This window comes from Trichogramma pretiosum, unplaced genomic scaffold (assembly GCF_000599845.2).
Source record: "Trichogramma pretiosum strain Unisexual culture from Peru unplaced genomic scaffold, Tpre_2.0 scaffold113, whole genome shotgun sequence".
NCBI lineage: Eukaryota > Metazoa > Arthropoda > Insecta > Hymenoptera > Trichogrammatidae > Trichogramma > Trichogramma pretiosum.
In genome coordinates this window covers 327,630-353,348 of record NW_019640797.1, presented here as the reverse complement: position 1 = coordinate 353,348, position 25,719 = coordinate 327,630, and the positions used below count along the sequence as shown (strand labels likewise).

At 36.4% G+C, this 25,719-nt stretch overlaps 7 protein-coding genes across 7 annotated transcripts; 1 reads left to right on the top strand and 6 right to left on the bottom strand.

Annotated features, from left to right (window-relative positions):
- Positions 1-401: 401 nt before the first annotated feature.
- On the bottom strand, positions 402-4,716 carry LOC106659797 (apolipoprotein D-like). The gene is made up of 6 exons (XM_014382497.2): positions 4,584-4,716; positions 3,016-3,135; positions 2,788-2,914; positions 2,335-2,430; positions 1,460-1,971; positions 402-889 (listed from the first exon to the last, which is right to left on the bottom strand). Exons 2-6 carry the CDS (start codon positions 3,133-3,135, stop codon positions 833-835), a joined length of 912 nt encoding a protein of 303 aa, XP_014237983.1. The 5' UTR covers positions 4,584-4,716; the 3' UTR covers positions 402-832.
- A 1,282-nt stretch (positions 4,717-5,998) lies between these two features.
- Positions 5,999-8,103, bottom strand: LOC106659809 (cyclin-dependent kinase 1). Its single transcript, XM_014382514.2, has 4 exons — positions 7,728-8,103; positions 7,171-7,466; positions 6,681-7,000; positions 5,999-6,593 (listed from the first exon to the last, which is right to left on the bottom strand). The coding sequence occupies exons 1-4, from the start codon at positions 7,762-7,764 to the stop codon at positions 6,350-6,352; spliced, it is 897 nt and encodes a 298-aa protein (XP_014238000.1). The 5' UTR covers positions 7,765-8,103; the 3' UTR covers positions 5,999-6,349.
- Positions 8,104-8,399: 296 nt separating this feature from the next.
- Positions 8,400-12,486, bottom strand: LOC106659798 (arginine/serine-rich coiled-coil protein 2). The gene is made up of 6 exons (XM_014382498.2): positions 12,107-12,486; positions 11,483-11,572; positions 10,547-10,644; positions 9,609-9,902; positions 9,141-9,531; positions 8,400-9,060 (listed from the first exon to the last, which is right to left on the bottom strand). Exons 1-6 carry the CDS (start codon positions 12,170-12,172, stop codon positions 8,776-8,778), a joined length of 1,224 nt encoding a protein of 407 aa, XP_014237984.1. The 5' UTR covers positions 12,173-12,486; the 3' UTR covers positions 8,400-8,775.
- Positions 12,487-12,864: 378 nt separating this feature from the next.
- Positions 12,865-15,892, bottom strand: LOC106659697. Its single transcript, XM_014382373.2, has 7 exons — positions 15,638-15,892; positions 14,303-14,467; positions 13,930-14,175; positions 13,702-13,848; positions 13,494-13,631; positions 13,294-13,428; positions 12,865-13,219 (listed from the first exon to the last, which is right to left on the bottom strand). Exons 1-7 carry the CDS (start codon positions 15,767-15,769, stop codon positions 12,989-12,991), a joined length of 1,194 nt encoding a protein of 397 aa, XP_014237859.1. The 5' UTR covers positions 15,770-15,892; the 3' UTR covers positions 12,865-12,988.
- A 2,187-nt stretch (positions 15,893-18,079) lies between these two features.
- On the top strand, positions 18,080-19,448 carry LOC111693562 (26S proteasome non-ATPase regulatory subunit 10-like). Its single transcript, XM_023458384.1, has 3 exons — positions 18,080-18,122; positions 18,223-18,885; positions 19,318-19,448. The coding sequence occupies exons 1-3, from the start codon at positions 18,080-18,082 to the stop codon at positions 19,446-19,448; spliced, it is 837 nt and encodes a 278-aa protein (XP_023314152.1).
- A 633-nt stretch (positions 19,449-20,081) lies between these two features.
- LOC106659696 lies at positions 20,082-22,146 on the bottom strand. The gene is made up of 7 exons (XM_023458383.1): positions 22,033-22,146; positions 21,504-21,674; positions 21,204-21,425; positions 20,972-21,115; positions 20,767-20,904; positions 20,564-20,698; positions 20,082-20,497 (listed from the first exon to the last, which is right to left on the bottom strand). Exons 1-7 carry the CDS (start codon positions 22,144-22,146, stop codon positions 20,297-20,299), a joined length of 1,125 nt encoding a protein of 374 aa, XP_023314151.1. The 3' UTR covers positions 20,082-20,296.
- A 1,025-nt stretch (positions 22,147-23,171) lies between these two features.
- On the bottom strand, positions 23,172-25,239 carry LOC106659695. Its single transcript, XM_023458318.1, has 7 exons — positions 25,096-25,239; positions 24,740-24,910; positions 24,365-24,607; positions 24,032-24,283; positions 23,827-23,964; positions 23,624-23,758; positions 23,172-23,557 (listed from the first exon to the last, which is right to left on the bottom strand). Exons 1-7 carry the CDS (start codon positions 25,207-25,209, stop codon positions 23,357-23,359), a joined length of 1,254 nt encoding a protein of 417 aa, XP_023314086.1. The 5' UTR covers positions 25,210-25,239; the 3' UTR covers positions 23,172-23,356.
- Positions 25,240-25,719: the final 480 nt, after the last annotated feature.

The window sequence follows — 25,719 nt, the reverse complement described above, 5'->3', positions numbered from 1 at the left end:
AGTTCCTTGTTTGCTCACCTGTTGCTTTTGATTCACACCTTACTAGGAGAATATGAGATGCGAAGAGCTGACTATTTTCACAGTTTATTTTTAATGAGACCACATAAGTGTGAAAGCATCATTAGTGGTCGCGGTCATTGTCTTAGAAGATAATAGAAATACTGTGATTAATTGTAAATCGGATCGCGTGAAAAGAAAATCTTCCTTTGCTTGCCTCAATGTGTGAACTCTTCATTAGGAGAATATGAATCTGTAAGAGCTATCTATTTTGAATAGGACGACAGATGTGTCTGTGCGAGCAAGCGAGTATCATTAGTGGGCGGAGTCAATATCTTAGAAAGTGAAAGTTCCAAATTCATCGATCGATTAAGTACGGACTAAAAATTGACTATTTTCATAACTGAGAGTAATTCTATCGTGCTCCAATTTTATTTTAATTTTTAAATACACTTTAGCGCATCCGATGATTACAGTTTATGTTTGTAATAATTTTTCAAATGTTTTCGAACGAAAGTAATCAAATTTAATTATTATAATCACATGTAAATAATTTTTAATACATTCGATTCGTTTACTTATTTACGAATTACTTATGTTAGCTCGAGTAATATAGAACACGTTCTTGATCGTACGAAAAATTTATTGTTCCTGCGCCAACAAATTCAACTTACAGTCAGCTACAACAAATAATAGTAATATAATAATAATTATTTACCACATTACATAAGACGTGTACAAAAAAATATGATTCATTTTTACAAGAGAGTCGATTACAATTATCACAAGCTTAACCAAGCAACATTACAAAAAAAAGAGAGATACATAGAGAAAATTATGTCATGTACTGAGTATTAGATTTTTTCAAATCGCTCCACGGCCCGAATTCAACCTGAAAAACGAAAATAAAAACAACATTTTTATATCATATCTTCCGGGTTCGATTTAAGCACAAACTACCAAAACATTTTTTTTGTTTTGTTTTTGTCAAACTACAGCTTATACGCAGTAAAATATTATAGTCAAGCCAATTCTGCGATACAACGTTTTAGTAATTAAAATAAAAAACTACTCGATGGTTATTCGCCGGGATGAGTATTAAGAAACAAAGATCAACGTCGCTTACACATTAAATTCTGTTGTTACGCGTGTTATAAAAGGTTAAATGCTCAAACTACAGCAAAGAGACAGAGAGATTCATCGATCGGTTCAGCGATACAAACCGATTTGTCATTTCTACAAATATCAAAGACAATTAAAAAACTCGAGTTATGAAGTTTACAAAGTGTGTGTCAGTGTGTGTATGTGTGCGTGTGTGTGCGCAATGTTAAAGTTAAACTGAGCGAAAAAATTATAGATAGCCACGATCGATTGTACATGCGCCAACGTCTAGACAAAACGTGTCGTCGTCGCCTCGTCAATTATTTTTGTTTTTTTTCATCGCTTAAGGTATCCACTCGACCTCGTTGTCCTCGTTGTCCTTGTTGGCCTTGGGCAGCTGGGGTATGTTGCTGGGTGAGCCGGGAATCGGCTCTATCGCCGCGGCCCTCGAAGTGCCACCCTGCTGCACCGGCTCGAAATCCGGCTTGGACTCCTTGCCCGTGATCTTGTGATAGACCTTGCTGCTCTGCTGGCCGATCCACTCGACACCGTCGCCGATCTTCTCACCGGCTTTGCGCACCACCTGGCCGAGATTGTCCGCGGTGAAGGTGTGCGGATCGACGTTGACGTCGAGGCTGTTGTTGCCGCGCGGGCAGCCCGTCTGCACGATGATGCTCAGATCGAACGGGTCGACGCCGAAGCTGGCCAACTTGGCCCTGACCTTGTCCACGTAGGCCTTGTCGAGGTCGCGATGACGCGACAGTATGGTGGCAGAGCGACGATGGGCGAAGGCGAGTTTTTGACAGGTGAAGATGCCGGCGTAGTTCTCGTAGTCGGTGGCGAAGACCACGTGCGACGCGCTACCCGCCACGCCTGAGAAAGAGGAGAGAAAAAAACAGATGAATAAAGTTGTACGTTTTTTTTTTTTCAACGATCGGTACACGTAAGACGAAATTTTAAATTGCTATACGTGCGCTCGTTGTCCATATCATACATCAGGCTATACTATATCTTTCTCAATTGAGCCCAATCAAGCTCTGCTCACAGAGCTTCGAGCGCGAGATGAGCGACTTCCTTTTTTCGGCTCTCGTCGTGAGAGATATTTATAAACACCAGACGAAAAATAAAGCGGTGCAAAATATTTTGCACTCTTCGACTTTATGATACCCGCCGCCCGCGTGTGAGAACAAAATATTTATATCCTATATAATTTATATTATGAATAAGTGTACTCACTCAGAGGGAAGCGAACCGTCATGCGAGCGGACACGCTGGGCTCGGGCACGCTCAGTCTACCGGTGTAGTGATACTCGTGCTTCAGCGACGTCAGACCTGCGAACGAGAAAAGAAAAGAAAAATGTCAAGAAGTAATTTTGTTTTTCATCTTTGTTAGCTAGAGAGAAACGATGCTGAATTGCGATTCTCGACACTTCGATTGATCGTGACAAATAGAGCTCCCCCTTCAATCGCACTTATAATGCACAAAAGCAAATGATGCGAGTCTCCGATTAGTTTATCGTTTCAAGCTTTATACGTTGCTCCTTTTTCTTTTCACTGGCCTCTTACTCGTCGACTGACTCGACGCCGAGTGCAAGTTCAAAGTGGCAAGTGTATACAAATACACGATACTTTGAACGAAGGTCTTGAACTTTGATTCCGCTCGATATAGCGTTTATATTATAAACTCACCCAAAATCGGTATGTCGGAGTCTTGGGTGATGATGTACTCTCCCGGCTCCTCGCCGCGCGTGTAATTGTACGTGATGCACTTGCTGGCCGTCGACGTCTTCTGAATCACGTACCAGATCCCCAGGAACTATACATAGAAACAAAAGAAAAAAAAACACATTGTTATTAGCGTGAGAAAGTTGGGCAATCCGCGTAATCGTATATATCGTAATAAACGTTGCGGCTTACTCTGCTCATCTGGAAGCCCGGCATGGGCTCGACGACCGGGCAGGCGTTCAGGTGGTACGAGTGCGACGTCGCCAGGGCGACGCAGCCCGCCAGTAACAGGCACAGCGTCAGTTTCCTCATCTAAATTACAAACATTTACAATGTGTATATAAAGTAACTATTATATATGTTCAAAGGCGCAGCAGAAAAACATTGTATCGCGAGAGCTTATACGTGACGTCATCGTATACGTAAAAATCGTTTGTATATATAACCGATCGCTTCAATAGGAAACTGCCCGAGCATATATATATAGTTACGAATGATATTGAAACGAACTGTGCGCGAAAAATACACGATCGCGTCCATTGAGATACATCGGACAAAGCTCAATATTCTCTCCCTTGATTGAGACGAATTGAAAAATTACACGCCCGACAGATCGTTATCGCTCGAATTCTTCTCTCTCTCTCTCTCTCTCTTGCCCTCCTCGTGTATAATGCAGCTGCGAAAGATCGATTGACCGTGTCTCCGCTGACCCGATACTATGACGAAGTTTCGATGCTCGTCGTGGAACCGCAAAGCCTATATGAATATATTGCCAATGTAATTAAATGCCGATTTTCTTACTCGAAACGGGCGCCTCTGGGTTTTGTTCTCTCTCGCGTGGTTAATATTCTCGTTCGCCTTGAGAGAAAAAAGAAGGAGCTGAGGAGTAAACAAACGCCTGGCCTGCGCGAGTCGGAAATCGTTTCGTTTTATTATCTATATTCTTAAAACCCATCTCTCTCTGACTGTTTCTCGTAGCTCGAAACACGCGCTAATTACCATAGAGCCACTATTAAGGCATGATCTTTCCAGCTGCAATTTACCGTCTGTTCTATGTATATTACGTACATTTAGTACACATAGACAACAAAGAAAGAGATACACGGCACGCGAACGTCGCACCCGCGCGTACTTTCCCATTCGGATGATAATAATAATGAGGCGCAGATGCGGGGGGCGTCCGACTGGCTAGAGTTGCACGCGTATATACAATTTAGTTACTATATACGAGCTTGGTAAATCTTTCTTTTTTCTTCTCTTTCTTCGAGAGGGCCATCTGCCATCGCGTGGATAAATCGAGAAAAATCCGCTTCTGTGGCTTTTGTCTCGAACTTTTTTTAGGATTTGATCTTCGTTTAAGTACGAGATGTGTTTTCTCGAATCGAGCGACGATCGCGACCTTTCCGATAACAACGGTAATAATTGTAATAATGATTTTTCACTTGGAAAATGTATAATTAGTTTTCTTGAGGACCGCTAGAGTGCTAATCCTTCGTTCGCCAATCAGAAAACTATACGTTATTGGTATATAAGAGGCTCGTTTGAAAACTTTCTTTATTGTAATCTATATGTGTCGGGTTTGCGAATTATTATTTAATCAAGCGAGAACTAGAGATATTACAGATTCCGATTTCGATCGAGAAAAGAAAAGATGCCGATGACGACGACGAACGGCTGAAAACGATCGTTTTTCTAACCAGTTGCACATGGGTTCGAGTCGTCCTGCTTTTAATCGTAATGATAAAATTTGAAAAACTCACTCTGTATAGTAGGATTGTGCCGGGGGCAGGTCGAAGCCGATTTCTGCAAGTCGAGAAGAAGACGAGAGAACGATGAGCCTTTGCGCGCGTTACGAGACTACGGTAAGCACTGTATAAACACTTCTTTCGGAGCGGCGAAGCTTTTATACGTCTTCTCCCTCTCCCGATCGCGTATTATAAAAAAAAAGTGCGGCGCGGCATAGCGGAGTTTCATACACGCATGTCCAGAGTTTTCTATATAGTAGTAGTAGTAGAAGAGAGAGAGAGAGAGATCATTAAACGCGCGGGTTTTGCTCTCTCTCGCTCTCAAATGGCTGCATTTGATGTACTTACGTTGCGTGGCTCTTCGTACTCTCGGCAGTAGCAGCAGCATCATTCTCAAATTATTCTGTACTTGACTGCGCGACGTGTGATTTATTAAGTACAAAGGTTTTTCCGCACGCGTTATTTATGACAGCAGCGGACTTTACGAGCTCTTTCCTATATATACAGCGCGGCGCGTGCTGCTGCTGCTTCGTACATATATACGCACGAGTGCAGTAAACAAAATTAATGTTGATGGCTCTTATCATAAAATCGCAAAAAATAAGATAAAATAAAGATCCATTAGATGAGTCATTTTTTCATTATCATCTGCCTGCTGCTGCACTGCGGCTTAGAATTGCATTTAGTGTTTTTAGCGGTTTGAAGCGGCGATTTAATAATTCATGTGAATTAAAGAATTGATTTCAATCAGAGGGAACTTGAAGATTCCCACGGCTGGGCTCTCTATTACAATCGTTGGATTTCAAAATGCGAAATTTCGAAACGCGATCCAAATATATATATTTGGTCGATTGGCGACGTTGTATCGATCGATTTTGACATGTTTATCATCTATGCAAAAATAAGAAGGAGAAACAGTTAACAATTATGGTATAATTTTTTTTTGAGGCCATCGAACTTTAAATTAGCCAGGCGTGTAAACTGTGTACCGCAATGAAGTCGTGAAGGTTATACCCCCGTATACACAATATACAGCGAGTGTACGTAATGACGCGATGACGCATTTGTTTATAACATCGTCGTGTGCCTTGCACATAGCGAATTTACCGGTACATCGTATTTTCCAGGCTATCCGTGTAACAACTCTTGTAATACAGTGCGCGATCGATTTCCCAATCGATACACACGATCGTTATAAGAAATTATTTATTATTAATTAATCAAATGAAAACTTCCGAGCGTTGAATAATATTCATTTATTGCAAATACAATGAAACTCATCAACACACCGTATTTACACATTCATTTATGATTTTGGCTTTTCTCAATAATTCGCATTCATTAAAAAAAACTTCATTATATTACAAAAGAGAGTTTTGCCAATGGCGACATCATCGACAATTCAACTTCTTTGATAATATCGTGGCTCATTTCAAGTTTTTTCATGCAGTATTCAAGTTTAAGAATGTGCCAACCGCTAAAGCCTGTTAACGACGGACACATTGAAAATTTTAGACAACGAAGAATCATCAATTTTCACACAATTTAAACCTAGTGACACAATAATTACTGTCAGAGTTAAAAAAAAATTTGCTAAAATTCCATAAAACTAAAAATACAAATAAACTTAATTGAAATGAACTAGCTGGTAAAATCTAAGATTAAAAATCATAAATATACTAAAAAAAACCTAGTACAATAATTGGTGGTATTTGAAGTACCGAATTATAACTAAGAGTTGAACACTTAAAAACAGAACTGAAAAAAGCAATAATACATCTTTATACTGGTGGCAGTTTCCTCTTGTCCAAATCCTCAAAGTACGGATGGAGTAAAGCGTCTCTAGCAGTTATTCTAGCTGCTGGATCGTAGATCAACATGGCTTCCAACAAATCCAGTCCTTGATTGTCCAATGTTTTCACTTGAGCCTGCAAATTATTTGATTTCCAATTAGGGAATGTTGCTTTATAATCGGTCAGTTGAGTAACTCCAGGCCAGATTTCTTCAGTGGGTGTCTTTAATACACTGAAAAGGGATAAAAATAATTAATTAATTAATTAATTAAATTCAATAAGCACAGATTATAAATATAGAAAAATATAAATAATTTACCGGAATATTCTGAAAAGTTGATCGATTTCACTATCACCTTGGAATAATGCTTTCTTTGTTGCCATTTCAGCAAAAATGCAACCAACACTCCACATATCAATACTGCAGGTGTATCGGTTGGCACCCAAAAGAATTTCTGGAGCTCTGTACCATAAGGTTACTACTTCATGAGTGTAAACACGTACTGGGATGCCAAATGCTCTGCCCAATCCAAAATCTGCTACTTTTATGACACCTTTATTGTCAATCAACAGATTTTGAGGTTTCAAATCTCTGTGTAAGACTCTGCGTTGATGACAAAAAAGAATAGCTCTTGTGATCTACAAAGGAAAGATTTAGTCATAATTTAATATCGATTTGGCAATAATGCAGAAATGGCACGAATGTAAAAAAAAAGAATTGGCACGAATTTAAAAAACTGTATTATACCGATTCAAAATAGTCAAGTTTGACGTTTGTTTGCGTTATTTAAAAATGAAAGTAGACCTACCTGGTATAAATAAGATTTAACAAGACTTGGTTCCATGAGTTTGCCATTACCCAATTGGTCCATGTACTTTTTAAGATCCATAGTAAGATACTCAAAAATGAGATACAACTTGGATTCTTCCATAAGTACATCCATAAGACTAACAATGTTAGGATGCTTGAGTTCCTTCAAAAGAGATATCTCTCTAATTGCAGTCGAAGGAACACCTTCATCCTCACTTTCTAGTCGAATCTTTTTCATGGCCACAATTTCCCCAGTCTTCTTATGTTTACCTTTGTAAACAACTCCATACGTACCTAAAGAAAATTACATCACATGATAACTATTATGATTTTCTCGCAGGACCGTAGTTAAAAATTTCACGATGGCCCTCAACCGTAAACAAATACATAATCCAAGCATATTCCAACAAGATTAGATAAAGGATTTAAAGAACCCACGAGTCTACCGTTACGAACAATGGGAAGAGATAAAGGGAAGTTTCCGACGTATAGTAACGGTTACGCGGAGAAAAAAAAAAGTGAAACAACAGATCGAACGTGTATCGTAATCCTGACCTTCTCCAATCTTTTCAATTCTGATGAAGTTCTCCATGACGACGAGAGGGCGAGTCTTCTTCTGGAACACGCGATGCGAAATCTGCTGCTGCTGCTGCGACCGGACACGCGGACAACGGACACACGGACGTTAGACGTTACTTCTTCTGGATCAATCTAAGACTGCGAGATCTCTCCCATTCATCGGGGCAGGTGCAGGCTTGTATTTTTAACGGGCGATATAAGCGCGGGCGATGCAGATGACACGAACTGTGTTTTGTGCGCGGGTTTATTAGCGCCGCTTCGGTTGGAGAACGCAACGCACACCGGGCGGCACGCAAACAACACACAGCAGCAGCAGCAGCAGCAGCAAACGGCCGAATTCAAATATATACATCGACGCCATGATGCCGCGAGGCCAGAGCGCGCCAATGCGATACGGCCAATCCGCGACGGACTTCGCACTGCTGCCAAAACGATTCTCGTTGCTACCGTAGGTTGTGCCAACTGCTGCTGCTTTTGCCTCGCGCACGATTCGCGCGGCTTCGTTGAAATTTTATTTCATTTACATTCGACAACTACAAGTAATAGTTTATTTAAAAAAAATACAAAGCTTTTTTCAATATTGTTTGTTTGATAATTGGAATTTAGGTAGTAGGATAAATTTTAGAGTAATAAATTATTCTCGAGGAATTCTTTTTCGATAACTCGTTTTATTATTAAAAAAAAAGGTTTTAAACTATACATAGTAATTATTCACTCTTGCATCAACTATAAATAAAGAGACTCATTTTTCTCGCAACTTTGAAATACACTGCATTTAAAGATTAAAGTAAAATTTACTTTACAGAATCACATAATATCCATTCGCTTTTAAGCAAAAACAAATTTTCTGAAAAGTAGCTCCATTTGTAACCACCGCAATAAGTAACGTATCGGGGGGGCGCGCGATTAAGCTCTATTTTCATACGACAACCGTTTTTTTAATGTAAAAATTGAAAATCTAATACGATATTGTTTTCTTTGTACAAGCCATACAGCTAGAGGGGGGTAAGTGAGTAAAACTAGATTATCTTGGAAAGGGAAAGCCGCCGCTCGCGTAGCCGAGGCCCACGCCGCGTTGCGTGTGGGTGGTCGCTCGCGCCACCTCGTACTGTTGCTCCATGTTGCTGAACATCTCTTCCTGCTTCTTCAGCAGATCCGGCTTCACGGAACCCGCCACCGGCATGTCCTCCTTGATTCCCATCAATCGTTTGAACTTCGCCGTTTGTTTTCCGTCCTCGTCCTGAGAAAATGTGGTCCCTACCCATGTGCTCGCCGTGGTGGTGGCGCTGGGTTTCACGACCTCTTGTTTCTAAAATATTTCATAAAATATTGTCAATAAAAGTACGATAGAGGGCGGATGATACAAATTGAATCGAACGTAAAATTTACCTTATTTGCCCACAATAGTTTTCGCTTTTGAATCTGTTCGGCGTACTTTCCTTGGGTGGCCGTTGCCAAGGGATTGTAGAACGTCGGCTCGGCGCCCGCTGACGCAACGTTGTCCGGTATTTTTATGTCAATTCCTAATTTTTCTAATTGAGCCAATTTGTTCTTGTGCCTCTCCTCGCGATAATTGAATGGTTTGTGGGTCGAGCTGCGCTCTCTGGAGCGCGATCTAGATCTCGATCGTCGGCGCTCCTTCTCTCGGCCGCTGCTGCTGTACTTATCGCTTCGACGATCGCTCGATTTGTCATCCTTCGAGTATCGTCTGTCCCTGTCGCGATCTCTGCCTCGCTCCCTTTCGTACTCTCTGTCGCGTTCTTTCTCTCTTCTTTTTTCCCTGAACGAAGTAAAGTATAATTATTAGCAACGAGAGGCTTGGCTGTGAAGCATCAATTTTTACATTTAAATATTCACCTTTCTTTTTTGTCGTCGCTTCTGTAACGGTCTCTATCATTTCTATCGTCGTCTCTGCTTATTCTGTCCTTTCGCCTATCGTCGTCTCGAGACTTTCTATCCGAATCTCTAGATCTTTTCTCGTCGTATTTGGATCTTTTAGAATCGCTTTCTCTGTAATCGTGTCCATGCTTCTTGTCCGACGATTTTTTATCACTCGAATAGCTGCTCTTTTCATTTTTATCAACTTTGTAATTATCAGATTTCTCTTTTAACTTTTGATCATTATCATTAGAATCTTCGCTATACGTTCCCCTGAAAAAAAATTAACGTCTGGAGGGCATACCACACAGTTTCGAATTATTACGTATTTTAAATACGAAAATCGTGCGATGGATCAATGCATTTTTAGGCAATCCTAACTTAGAAAGTGGATTCTAAAAACATTTTGGCCTAAACGAACGGGCTACATTTTCTTTCCATTATATATTTTCATACAAATAAAAAGTAAATGTAGCCTTGAATCGAAGAGATGACCAGATAAATCACCATTTTCATTTTTTATTCCACTTTGAAAGTGCAAGCCAAATATGTACTTTGATTTTTTGATTAGTCTTAAGACTGCTTTTAATTTGATGTGAATGTAAAAATTTATTTTCAAGTGATCTGTGTAATCCCTTGAATAAATTTTAGCTCAGTCATCAGCTAATATATACTCACCATAATATTAAATATAGTGTTAACATGCAATAATCAATTTTAACATAGTACGAAAATTTCAATGTTATCATAATTTAAAAATAAATTTAATAGAAAATTTCACTATAATTGATAAGAAAAAAAGAAAAGCTTTTTGCTTGTGAAACCAGAAAGTACTCGTACTATGTAAAAATTAAATCCATCAAATACCATTATAAAAAGAATCAGTTGATATATTTCAGAAAAAACAGATGTACTACCTCTTATCCTTGGAAGATTCAGTTTTCCTTGTGTTGGATCCATGAAGTATCTCTGGGGTCCTAGCACCATCATCAGAAGAGTGATTGTTATTGCTTCCCTATTAAAAATATGATTTTTATTTACAAATTCAATAAAAAGTGAACTATAGATTTATGAATTAATTAATATCCAAAACCAATATAGTTCCTAAATTTCCTTATAATCCAGTTTTAACAGAAAAGGGTAACTTTCAAATTACAGTTAGTCAAAATTTTTAATCAAAATTTAATCTTGTCTTACAAAACTTAAATGTAGAAAATCAACAAAAAGAATTGAAAAAAACTGGATAATGATGTATGAAATAAATAAATTGGTAGAACCATGAGGGCTCAAAAAAAATCATAAACTTAAATTTCTCCTGTTTCAAACCATATTGAATTTGAGTGATTTTCTGATTTTTCGAATACCAAATCCTTCTTTAGCATTGATTTCTGAGTCGATCATTGCGATTTTTGTTACCTTCAGGCAGCTCCTTCTACTCACCTAAGTCTTCAGAATAGGACTTGGGGGTAGACTTGAAAGACCCTCACACAGCATTGACCTTTCCAAGGTGCGTAGATATAGTATCATGAATTACGAACAGAGCTACGTGTTAATAATCTCACGAAATAGTACTCATCCCATTTATTTTAATGTATTTTAATTCAATAAAAATACTTTGTTAGGGCAATGTGTTTAATGATTATAATGTAATGTACCTTGCAGCAACATAAATTAATGAAGATAAACTTCAAATTATGTTGTAATTGTAAAAAATTGTTTTGTGCGTGTAAAAAATCTCAAATGAGTAAGATCATTCGGATTTCAAGGGGGATTTGAAAGTTTTCAGTGGATTTCAATCAAAACATTCATAAATCTTACAAAAAGTTCTAAATAAATAATGTCATTTTTAGTACCTCATCACTCATATCCATTGGCACTGTGTCATAAATAGCATCGTTAGACTTTTGTGTTGGTAACATGGTCCTTGGAGGTGTAGTCGACACCTAAAGCATTGAAAATGTTTAATTAATAATTGTAAATTGCATAAACAATAAGTACAATTTATAATACAAATATATCATAGAAATATTCATAGATTAAATGAAAAATAGTCATGTGCCATTATATCTATGATACACTCGAAGCTCGCTAGACTTTATAGATGCAATAAATCAATAATGGTGCAGCGTGACACTGTTTTCAATGCAGCATAGTATAATTTACCTGACAGCGAGAGCCAAGTTATGCACTGATTATTCGCTTGTTCAGTAGAAAATCAATTTCATCCAGAAGCTTAGCGCATGCATAAGTTGGTTAAACCAATCTATATATACTCCTGGCAGAACACACCTACTGCACTGTAAGCATGTCTTTTAAACCCAAGAGACATTCAAGATGGCGGCCGATACATCATAGAATCTCGAAGCATCAATGTTATCATAACGCGATACGTATACTACGCTTCGATCAAAGATGAGAATCAAGCACGACAGCGACTTGCGACGATAAAAAAGTGCAAATTTGTCAAAACGACTTACTTTGTTGTCGATGGATTCGTCGCTGTCCTCGCCATCGCTGCCGTAGTTCTTCAGCAGTGTATTCATGATGACGATAGCTTTGCAGACAAGTGCCTCGCCTATAAAAAATCAAATCAGTCCCTGGGCTCGTCGAGTCAGACGTCGATGGGCGCCGTGCGTCGATGCCAAAATTATCAGAAGATGCGGAAATGTTTTCGTCACCGCGCGAGAAGTCGCCCAATGTATGTTATAACTGTAGTAAAAAGTGTGACTCGTGTGCGTGCGTGTGTCGATGTGGTGGCGTTCGCAGCACGCGCTCGGGCCTGCGTGCAGACAGAAGAGGACTGAATAATACTGACGTAGACAGTTGGTAGACACGGCCAAGACTGCATCAATTCTCCATTCAATGATACAGGCGCACTACTATGCGAAATGTATTGTGTTGCGAGGAAGGGAGGGGGGATTCGATAGCTGCGACGCAGATGTATAGTGCATGCGCGTGTACTGCAGTTTTGTCAATGTGCGACCCGGTATGAAGAGGGGGGAGGCTTTTAAATTTGAATTAAGAGCCGCGTCTTTTTGTATTTTACGTGACATTAACCCGATATTTTAAAATTAAAATCTTCGCTTACTGCTGTGGAAGCATGGAAAGCATAATAATAATAAATATTTAAATCTGAGTTTGTGACTCTGCATTGATAATATTTATTGAATGGTTGGCTACAACATTACATGTGCATCATAAGAAGTACATACAAAAATGATTCATTTTCCCGTAAAATAGTTAAAATATAATATCGTCATTCGATTCTGAAAGCCACTATCATCCGATTATGCGTAACGATACTTTTTCATAAAAATTAAAACATATTTAATGGTCTGTCTGGATCTTCTTCGAATTTACTATCGATTCCACCAATGAGAATTTGACGTCCAAGAATAATACTCCACTGAGCATAATAGACTGTAGACTGGATCTCCTTCGATGTTACTATCGAGTTCATAGAGAATTTTACGCAGACGTCTGCCTTGATCATAGTAAACCATATCGAAGCTGTCAATCAATCTGTAATTCGAATTCCAGAAAGAAGCCAGATAGCCTTTTTCCAAAGCAGCTAACAATTCTTTTAGTCCCTGCGTATCAATTTTTATTGTAATTTACATGAATGATAACAATAAAAAAAAGATGGAATAGAAGTTATACGTACGTGTATAAACAGAAATGTTTTTGATGCTCCCAAAAATTGAGGCAAATAACTTCTATACTTGAACATTTCGTGGTAGAAAATTGTCTCTATTTGATAACCTGTGAATCTCTTGAGATCGTGTACATCTCGCAATTTCTAAAGCAAAATTACGTATCATTCAAAAAGTGTTAAATATCGTTAGTAAATTGAAAGAGCATTACCTTAATCAACTTTATCACTGGCTTTAATTCGTCTCTTAGCATGTCTTTCTCATTTTCGAGAAAGGATAAACGCCAATGTAGATCGCTGTTCGATCCACAACCGTCGAAAGGTTTAAGAGTCACTCTGAACGGTAGTCTCTGCAAAATTAATAAAAGCCTCAGTACATTTCGTATAAAAATATCAACAATTGCAAATTATCATTTTTACATCATCGTTGTATCTTTCGTACGAAGAACTCAACTGGACACCATTAAATTCAAAGGCGGAAACAAGTTTCACGTCGAGTGTCCGTGATGTAGGGCCCGAACTTGTAAATGACATTGTGAATCTTGGCCCCGGTTTTTTGTGATTCATCTGGGAATAGTTCAGAGTTCATCAGTTTTAAAAGTTTCTTTTGTTCAGCATAATTTTATAATGTAATAAATGAGTAGTTACCTGAAATGTAATTCCATTGTATTCAAATTCGTGGTTTGAAAGACCAGGTTTCGAAGTAAAGAAGGTTTCAATAGCCATCGAAAATACTCCATCCAACCAATGTTGGAATTTTGTTTGATCCAAATAATTATCGTGATCTGTTATTATTGGTAGTATATCTCTATACTTTAAATAATTGGGATCTCTGGCTTTGCTGTAATTGAGCTTGATTTTTACGTATCCGTTTTTGTAATGACTTGAATCAATCTGTATAAATGGGATTTATTCAAAGATATTATCTATGTTGATATTAACTTTGAAAATTCTCAAAGCGATGCCAAAGGAAGAATAAAGATAAAGTGAAGATTGAAAAGGATATTTTCCATTTGCTTACCGTCGAATTAATCTCGCCTAGTTTATGCACCAAATGCAGTTCAACTTCGTTTGGTTTACCATAATTCGTGCCCTTATAATCGCTCCCTCCGATGTCAATTCGATCAAAAATTAATTGAAAAAGTTGGTCCCTTTTCATTAATGAAATGAGTTTCTTCTCAATGACCTAAAAAGATGTTCAAGAAATTCTTATTTTAGCTCAAGTTTTGATCAACGAAAAAAAGGACAGTTAAAGAATAGATCAGGCAGTTACTACGTCATTTGGTACCGAGTTGTTTTTAAGAACTTCAAAAATGTTTCATATTTTGGATAATATTTCATTTGCACGTAATATTTTAATAGTGTAAGCGCTCATCGAGAGTTTTCGCCCGCAAACTCGCGTATAATATGGGCAATTCTTTAAAAAAAAAAAAAACGAATTTATGGACGCATTTATGCAAATGTAAGAACGCAGAAACGTTCAAAATTTTGATTGTGAATTTTTTTATAGCTATTGCTTTATTTTATAGCTATGAGGGTTCGATAGGACATTTTCTCAGCTTTCTCGTGGTGCAGTCAGATTTTTGAATAATTTTCATTTTCATAACAGAAAATCAAAAATAAACCATAAAGTTCACTTTTTCTTATTCAGTTTTTCGAGATATTTAGCTCGGCATGTTTGAAGGGGACTTTCTCAGTGAAAATTAATATTTCAAAAAATCTGATATCACCATCGGAAAGCCGAGGAACTTTGATATCGAGTAGAGTAGTTAGATACTTTTTTTAGATGAGTTTTGATATTTTTTCAGTGAATTATAAATTGATTAATTAGTCGTATTTACGAGAAAACATGCTTTTTCGTTCTCTAAAACACCAAAGTAACTATGAAAAAATTCGCTATCAAAATTTTGACTGTTTCTGTATTTTTATATGTTCCTGGGATCCTCAAAAATATTTCCCATTGGTTGGTACCCGAGTCGAGTGAAAAAAAAATGTCGCGATTTTATCTCCAAAAATAGGATTTTTTTAAATTATTGCTCATATAAACACGTAGTGCGAGGCAGTTGTTGGTTGTTGATTGCCGATCGATCGCGGTAATATTTATACATGTATGTAGCGTAACGAGCTTACCAAGTTATAATATTTGTTCAGTTAATTTTATAGTTTAATTGTCAATAAATTGTACCGGTCTTACTGATCAAACTGCATAAGTTAACACATATAATTCAGCTTTTCTATTCGCGCAAACATCTTAGATTTTAATATTATAGAAACCAATAAAATCGATTGCAAGTATATTAATATTCCTCAAACAATTTTTGATAATATAAAAAAAAAGATTGTAATGAATATTTACTTCTTTCAACAGATCGGTGGTTTCTTTGCGATCTTGGTCATCTACGGCTAAAGCAACTTCCATTTGTTTAAAAGCCTCATCGTTTTGATACTTCTTCTGGTTAAACATTGGACACTCGGGATAAAAAGACATTTTTCACTCTCGATAGATGCAACTTCATAGGGAAACAAACGTTCAACTGAGTGGACCAGTTGAGTAGACTGTGCGAACTGTGAAGTCGTTCAAACTTCAGTCTACGTTTTAGGATGATTAAAACTTCGCGAAACAAAGACCGGAGTACGTTTATCGACTAACCGGCAGCGTTGAAGCCGCCGATTGGTCGATCGAACAGTGCGAGTCTCTTCATATGCCACTTGGATTCCACGAAGCTGACTGTGCGTGTTATTTTGCCCTGTAGCGATATGAGCTTACATTAAAAAAAAAAAGGGAAACGAACGAACGTTCGAGAAGCAGCAGCTATATAGATGAAATCCTACCCTGATGGCAGTTGCAGAAATTAGTCATACAAACTTCCTCGGACAAAAATTTTATGTATGGATCGTTTCGTATTGTAACCGATGTGCGCTTATGTAAAAATGGAATTGACTCTGTAACGGCTTTGTCATGCGTGAGAAAAAAATTCTTTCTATTGACGCCTTTTTTTAACTAAAAATGATAGATTCGTAACAAAGTAGGGTGAATTTGCCTATAATACCGGTCACCTTGAGACATTATTTAAATAAACAGAAATATACATGCAATTTTGACAAAGTAAAATAGTTTTTCAATTCTATATATATTTTATACTTTCAAAGAAAATTTATGGTACCCTTGGAAATTATTAAATCTGTTTCGTCACTCAAATTTTAATTTTGACCTGGTCGCGAAAATGAACTAGGCAATAAAATTGTGTCTGCCATAATCCTAAATAATTTTTATTCAAAAATGTTACATTCAAACACGCAAAAACGTATGTTTATTTATTATGCTTTCAGACTTCAAAACTAAAAATTTAACCGAGTCCTAAGTGCAGGGTCATTAGAGAGCTCAGTGAGGTGGTCGAAAAACGGGCAATTCGCATTTTTTTAGAATTATCAACAGCATTTTTTAGTCAATTTACAAGAAAGCAACAAATGAATGAAATCTCTGCAAAACAAATAAAAAACTCGAATGACGTTACAGTCATTACGTTACCCCATCGGGGCCGTATGGGGTTTATACCCAACGGTCCCAATAATAAACAAATTAAATAATCAAATAATCACATATATTTGTACGATACATTTGCAAAAAATACCAGTTTTTATTTTCACTACTGAAAATAACAAAAACAATAACGCTAACGATGCATTGTCGAATACCTCTTTTTAAAAAAATTATATTTAATTCCATACTTTTCTTTATCGCGCCAATAAATTTTCAAGCTAGCCCACTGCGCGTATTTCAAATGCAATTACATCATCGAAATTTTAAAAACTTGGCGCTCGGTGCAGTGATGACTTTACCGCATCTATTCGAATGACAAATTGTAAGATGTTTATGTGGTTGATACAATCAAGTCGTCAAATTTATTACAGAGGATTTTAGATAATGATTTTAAAAAAAATACTTCTTCAGAGGTTCTTTAATTAATTTTTTATTAACTTTTTATTAATTTGACAAAAAGAATAAAACAAAACTTTTCTACGCATACGCAATATTTTTCTTACATTTTTTACTATGCATAATTTGTACTGTCCTCGATCACGATTTACGGGCTGGCCGCCGAGCAAATATTGTACAGATCCACGTTCCTCAACTGCATAAAAGGTTCCAAAGCCCAAGCCCGGAAAAATCCTCTCGTCATTTTCTCGGCCAGGTGCCTGGCGCAAGTCCTGAGAGTCCGGCAAGTCGCGGTGTCGAGGTTTCCAGGCCTGTATATCAAGGTACTGGCACGCAGGACTCGATCCGTACAGTGAGTCAAAAACTGCGTGATTTGGCTGTTTTGCGCACTCGCGCACACCGCTGGGGCATCTGTCATGATTCGCCCCATATATGTAAATGTACTTTCTAATACCAGAAAAAATATACTAGACCACATGGTTTCAGAAGTCAGCCTATAAATCTCAGTGCGTCATCCAATAATCGTTCTTTTTTGCTCTATCTCTCTGAACGGTTAGTGCAGTGTGTCGTCCACGTGCTTAGTGTTGGATTCAAAAAATTAATTCACCAAGTGTTTTTTTCCATTATGGCATTAGAAGACAATCACTATAATTATACACAATATTATTCACAACTGTGTGATCTAAAACGTGAACTTCGAAGGATTAAAAATGTTGACGCCAGGCGCAGAAAATTTTGCCACTTTATGGAGTTTTATGAAGAAAACAATATCATACGTGAGGTTATATTAGAGGTATTGAATTGTAAAAGCTTATTTCCCTGTTCCAAAGATACGTTCTACTTCTTAAAATACGCATTAAAATGTCGCTCCTTAAGAATCATACAACTGCTTCAAGAAAACAATGTAAATATTCTCGAGCTTCTTCTCGAAGACGGATATTCTGTGTTTCATTACTTAGCCGAATTAAACGAATCCAGTCATAGAAATTATATGACCCGTGCAGGGACCATAAAAGTTGTTCGATTTTTTGTAAAGGATTTACAGAAAAACCACATCGACGAGCATGGCTACTCGGGCTTTCACGCAGCTTGCATGGCTGGCGACCTAGTAACAGTACGCCGATTCATAAATGAAGGTATCGACGTTAATTTCGACTCGTGGAAATGTTCACCCTTGCACATCGCCGCCCAATATCGACAAGAATGCATCGTACAACTTTTATTGGAGAATGCAGCCAACCCAAATCAGGAGGACCACCTAAAGTCGACTCCTCTGCACGCCCTCGCGTGGATGTGTCTGTGCGATTGCGGCTCTTATGAATCTTTTTGTGATTATAGAAAACCAGTAGAGAAGATCGTTGAAATGCTCGTTAAGAAAAAAGCGAACATCGAAGCACGAAATGAGTACGGAGATTCCCCGCTGCAGTTGGCGGTTTGCCGTTATGATAAGCAGCTCGTTAAGTCGCTCTTGAAACACGGGGCGAGTCTGGACAGTTTGAATGAAGAAAAAATATTTAGTCAGAATTTTGAATCAATTGAGTTGAAAAACTATCCTTTGACTTTTAACATTATCGAGGTGATACAATTATTGCAGTCAGCTGGCTATATACTGGACTTCAAAACTAGATTTTTGATGCTCAAATGTTGGATGAGAGTAAGAGGGAACGGTACTGAACATATAATTCCTTTTTACGAAATAGAAGATCCTAAAGAATATGCGACATATTACGCAATTTTTTATCATATTTATATGCACGAAAAACATGGTTTATTTTTTAAACAAGAATCCATAGATTATTTGCGTCAACAAAAGGATGATTTACAATGGAGAATTATTCAAGAGGTAGGCTGCATTTTCATTCTTTGTAGGGACGATTGGGAGAAAGATATTACAGAGCTAAAAGCCGTTAAGCTAAACAACGATATATCGCTTTACCAAATTTGCCAAATGAACTACAGTAAAGGTTACTCAATTTTGAAAAAAATAAAGAATTTGAATTTATCGTCATTGAATAGCTTGAAGCATAATCCAATAAATCTCATGGTAAAAAGACACATTGCAAACATTTTGATAAGACCACATTTGGAATTATTCGCAGCTGATCTTTTTATGACTGATTATTACACATTGAATCTTCCGTACCTTGTCTGCCGGACAATTGCCGAAAACATGAGTGACGAAGATATCCTTCATCTATGTGAGCATACAAACGAAGAAAATTTAGAATAGTTTCTATAAAAAATGTAAATATTTTGGCAGTTATATGCTTTAGGAAATTGTACGGTACGAAAAGAGTTGTGTAATATGTAGTGACACGAAAAATTTTTTATAAATAAACTTAAATGGAATAATAACAATTTTAACGAGCTTTTTATTAAATTCATTGTCGAATACCTCTTTTCCGAAAAATTTAATTCTATACTTTTCTTTATAGCGGCAATAAATTTTCAAGCTAGCCCACTGCGCGTTATTTCAAATGCAATCACATCATCGAAATTTTAAAAACTTGGCGCTCGGTGCAGTGATGGCTTTACCGCATCTATTCGAATGACAAATTGTAAGATGTTTCTGTGGTACAATCAAGTCGTCACATTTATTACAGAGGATTTTGGATAATGATTTTTAAATGAATAAATTAATAGAAATAACATGAGGAGGTGCGATATATACATCATAACTTTTTATTTGACTAAATTTTACATATTATAGTTGTTATAAATATGTTTCTATTGTTCAAAATCATTTTCATGGCTGCACATGGCTGCAAGTTTCCATTCTAAATATTTTTCTCAATACATTTAACTTTTTTTAAGAACATAACTTGTCCGTTTGCATATACAATGGTTAAAATAAATTCGGTATTACTTGGAAAAACGTTTGAGTAAAAAACGATTCGTCAAAACATTTATTATTACATATTAAAGTCAAAATGAAACGACTTTACATTATACATTGTAAAAGTTAAGTGTTTAGACTAACGATCAGTTACTGAAATTCAAAGGGAATAGAAATTTTTTTAATAAAAATAAATCATTAAAGTTAAGATAAAAAAATGTATAAAAAAGTATATAAAAAAATTATGATGTCCCACAAATATATTTCTTTAGTATGAGTTTGTTGTAACCAATTTGCCTCTCGATATCATCAAGAATGGAGCCCAGACGATTGGCGTGATTCTCTAACTCGTTCCGAGACATCTTTTGAAATAAATCTAGACGCTCGTGCCAAAAATATGGAAGTTTCCCATTTTTCAGAGCTTCTCTCAATTTTCTGAGTCCCTGCGAGTTAATTTTTATTTTGAATTATATTCTACATTTTTTATTGTCAATTCATGCCATACTCACATGGATAAATAACTGCGTTTTTGAACTTCTTTCAAATTGTCCTAAATGGTATTTGTGGTTCTCCAACTCGTGGTAGAATATGGTCTCAATGAAATAACTTTTGATACTCTTCATTTCCTGAGTATCACGGAATTTCTAAAATAAAATCACGTGTTATATAATAAAAAATAGTTCGATAATATTACTGGATTGAAAAAGCTTACTTTCATCATTTTTATAACTGGCTTAAGCTCTCCACTTAAAATGTTTTTTTCATTTTCGGAAAACGATAACCGCCAAAATAAGTTATCATTTGGTATACTTTTGTAGAGGGGCTTTGAAATCACGAAACACGGTCTTTTCTGCAAAATTGAATAAGTCTTAGCATATTCGATATAAAATTAAAGTTAACATTTAAATTGCATTTACATATTTGTTATAATTTTTGTATTCAGTACTCAAGTGGATACTATTGAACTCGATCGCTGGAACAAGATCGACATCAAATACATTAGTATCGTTCGGCGCTTTAACCGTTAAAGTAAATGCAGGTCCCGTTTTTTTGAGGCTAAACTGTAAATAATTTAAAGTACATTAGTTTATATTTTTATCGTTTGTTGCTGATAATTTTGTAATTTAATAAAAATAAATAAGTTATTACACGATACATATTTCGACTATTAGAAGATGCGGAAGATGCGCTGGGTAAAGTTTCGAAAGCCTTTGTAAATACTCCTTCCAACCAAGCTCGGAATTTTTCATGATCCAAATAATTATTGAAATCTGTCATCTTTTCAAGTTCTTCTTTAAACCTTAGAAAACCAGAATTTCTATAATTGGCCATTATTTTTACATATCCAGGATGATAGTAATCTGAATCAATCTAAAAGAATAAAATTTATTTAAATATCAACTACGTTGCACCAACAGCTTTTAAATTTCTCCTTAGTAATATGCTTACCATTAAGTCAGTGCCGAAGTTGTCTAATTTATGCACCAAATACAAGTCGAATTCATTTGGTCGCCCATATTTGGTACCCTTGTAATAACTGCCTCCATAGACAACTCGATTAAAAATCGTTGCAAAAAGTTTATCCCTTTTCATCAAATGGATAAAGTTTTCCTCGACAATCTAAAAATATGAAAAACAAATTATTCTAAGTCAAACTTTAAACAATAAAAAAATAAGTTTTGTTAAACAGTGCAAATGAAATTCTGTCATTTTGAACTCAATTGTTTTTCCAAACTTTAAAACATATCCCGTTAGTGTTAACGATTTGTTATCTCTACCGATTAAAAATGTCTAAATTTAATCATTGAGGAGGGCGCTCCCTCCGGCAAGTATAGCAGAGAGAGCTGCGGCGTACGCTTCCTCTTATAAAAGCACTTGGATGATTATTATAGCTAGGAATGATCAATCAGCGCGAAACATTGTAATTTATAGATAATTACGTTTAAAAATATTTGAAAAAATTGTAATGATTACTTGCCATCTTCAATAGCTCGCTGTTTCTTTTACATTCGTCGTCATCCAGGGTTAAATAATCCCTCTCGATCACTTGAAAAACTGAATCATCTTGAAATTTACTCTCCGTGAATGACATCTTTGACTCTCGAATGAAGCTTTAGTTTATATTAAAAAACGAACGTTCTGCTCAGCGGACTGATCGAGAATACTGTGCGAACTGCGAAGTCGTCCAAACTTCAGTCGGCGTTTTATACTACACTTCGAAACAAAGACGTACGCGGCGTGTACTTGCAGCGACCAATCGACAGCTTCAACGCATATAGAGTTAAATCTCAAAAAGCGAGCCTCTATGTACTGTTTTGGTTCCGCGAATTTTCGTTTTATGGCCTGTGCGTGTCGCACAAGCGATATTATACGTCTGCATGAAGGAACGTTCGGGAAGCCGCTAGATGAAATCCTACACTCGTGAAAGTTTCCGAAAAAAGGTTAAACAAACTTCCTGAATCAAAAATTAAATTTATATCGTAAAAATCGACTTTGTAACGTGTTTGCCATCACGTGCGTGAGAACAAAATTCTCCTTCTAATAATCTTTTTGTAACAAAGTATGCAATGTATTTTTGATTTCGTATTTTACAAGAAAGCAACGAATGAATGAATTGATTTTCGCTGCTGAAAATAACAGCTTGTCTCAGAAAATTGTATCGAATCCGCTTTATTTCCAAATTGTTTCTTCATCGAGCTTCGCGCGCACAAACTTTCAAACTAGCCCGCTGCGCATATTTCAAGAGCAATCGCGTTATCGGAAACTTCAAAAACTTGCGCTCGGCGCAGTGATGGCTCCACCACATCTATTCGAAAGACCAATTGTAAAATATTTACATGATACTATAAAGTCGTAAAAGGTGTTGGAGGGGATTCAATTTTGAAATAATTATTTTTAAACGAATTAAATTTATAAAAATCAAATTTAATAAAAATAAGGAGGTATGATATACATCGTAAGTTTATACTTGATTCAATTTTTTAAATTATTCTTTTTATAAATATGTTTCTATCATTCACAATCATTTTCAATATATTTAACTTTTTGCAAGTACAACTAATACATTCGCATACACAATAGTTAAAATATTACTATTATTTGGAAGTGTATCGGGAAACGTTTGCGATTAAAATCATTTGTCAAGACATTCATTATTACATATAAAAATCAAAATGGAATGATTTTAAATTATACAGTAAATAAAAGTTAAAAGATTAGACTATCGATCAGTTACTGAAATTCAAGCGGAATAGAAATTTTTTCAATAAAAATAAATATGTATAAAAAAGTATATAAAAAAATTATGATGTCCCACAAATATGTTTCTTAAGTACGAGTCGGTCGTTTTCAATGTTTTCCTCGATATCTTTAAGAATGGAACCCAGACGATTGGCGTGATTATCTAACTCGTTCCAAGACATCTTTTGAAATAAATCTAGACGCTCGTTCCAAAAATATGGAAGTTTCCCATTTTCCAGAGCTTCTCTCAGTTTTCTGAGTCCCTGCGTGTTAATTTTCATTTTAAATTTTATTCTATAATTTTTATTGCCAATTCATGCTATACTCACATGGATGAGTAACTGCGTTTTCGAATGTCTTAGAAATTCTTCTAAATTATTTTTGTGATTCTCCAGCTCGTGGTAGAAAATTGTTTCTATGAAATAACTCTTGATACTCTTCATTTCCTGAGTATCACGGAATTTCTAAAATAAAATCACGCGTTATATATTAAAAAGTATTTCGATAATTTTACTGGATTGAAAAAGCTTACTTTTATCATTTTTATAACTGATTTCACTTCTCCTCTTAACATGGCTTTTTCGTTTTCAAAAAAGCACAATCGCCAATATAAGTTATCCGTCGATATACTTTTGTTGAGTGGTTTTGGAACCACCATAAACGGTAGTTTCTGCAGAATAAATAGAAATCTTAGTACATTTGATATAAAATTATACAATAATCGTTAAAATTCTTACATTATCATTATATCTCTTGTATCCAAAATTCCTTTTCTTCTTTCTTTTATGTTCCGTAGAATTCGTGGTGCTTTTGGCATTCACAGTGTGTGTTGTATTTTGCCGACGTGCGGCAGGTGGTACCCAGTATCCAGAATGCAAGTGGATGCCATCGAATTCGATGGCGGGAACTAGATCGACGTCGAACAATTTACTTCCGCTCGGGTGTCTGACCATAATGGTTAAAGCAGGTCCCGATTTTTTATGACTAATCTGTCAATAATTTAAAATTTATAAGTTTTAATATTTTCGATAGTTCAGATAATTTTGTAATTTAATAAATGAGATAATTACGTAATAGGTTCTTCCATCATGGTGTAATCCGTAGCCGTGGTAAGGATCTCTGCTCAGAGTTCCAAGAGCCTTTATGAATACTCCTTCCAACCAAGCCCGGAATTTATTTTGATCCAAAAATTTATTTTCATCATTGAAATGTGTTATTTTTTTGAGTTCTTCTTCATACGGTACTTGACGATCGCATAGCTCATAGTTCATTTTGATTTTTACATATCCAAAATGATTATGACTTGAATTAATCTGCAAAAATGGAATTTATTCAAAGATATCAACTCTATCGCTCAATCGGCTTTCGAAGTTCTCAAGGTGACGCCGAGGCAAGGATAAAAATAAAATGTAAACGGGTTTGGATCTCGAAGATATGCTTAATACCTTTAAATCAGCTTTGCACTTATTGAACTTATGCACCAAATATAAGTCAAATTCATCCGGGCTTCCATATTTGGTGCCCTTGTAGTAGCTTCCTCCAAAGGCGACACGATTAAAAATTTCCTCAAAAAGAGTATTTCTTTTCATGAGAGGGATTAGTTTCTCCTCAACGATCTAAAAATATGCAGTTCAAATTGCTATTATACTTAAGTGTCAACCCCTTAATGAAAGTACAAACACTCAAACATTGCAGTTAATATCTCGACACACAAATGATTGCAGTAGATTAAAAATATTTAAAAATTTTCCCAACAATTACTTTTGAAAATATTTGAAAAAAAATCGTAACGAATACTTACCGCTTTCAATAACTTGCTATTTCGCGTGCAATCATTATCAGCCAGTGTTAAGTAATCACGCTCTATACTATTAAAATCAGTATCATCCTGAAATTTACTCTCCGCGAATGACATTTTTTACTTTCGAATGAAGCTAAGCCTTTTATAGTAAAACGTTCAGTGGTCCAGTTGAGAATCCTGTGCGAACTGCGAAGTCGTTCTTCAAACTTCACTCGGCGTTGCCGTACACGCTCACTTCGTGTATGTACCACTACGCGTAGAATCGCAGCGAAATGCAGAAAGAAAAAAAAAAGACGTACGCGCTCATCGACCAATGAGCAGCCTCAACGAATAGCTATGATCGAAAAACGAGACTCTTTGTGTATGGCTCGACCACTGCGAATTTTCGAATCACAGTTTATATGGATGTCACGATGTACTATAAAGAAAAAGAGCAACGAGTAAATGACCCCGACGTATAAGGCATAATGAAGTGAAATTTTACATCGAAAACAGTTTCGGGGAATAGCTTCTCAAACTTCCTGAATCAAAATCTTCAATTAAATTTATCATTTTGTACTGCAACCATGTGCGTATGCAGAAATTAGATTTCGTGTTTATCATCGCATTCGCGCTAAAGGCGTT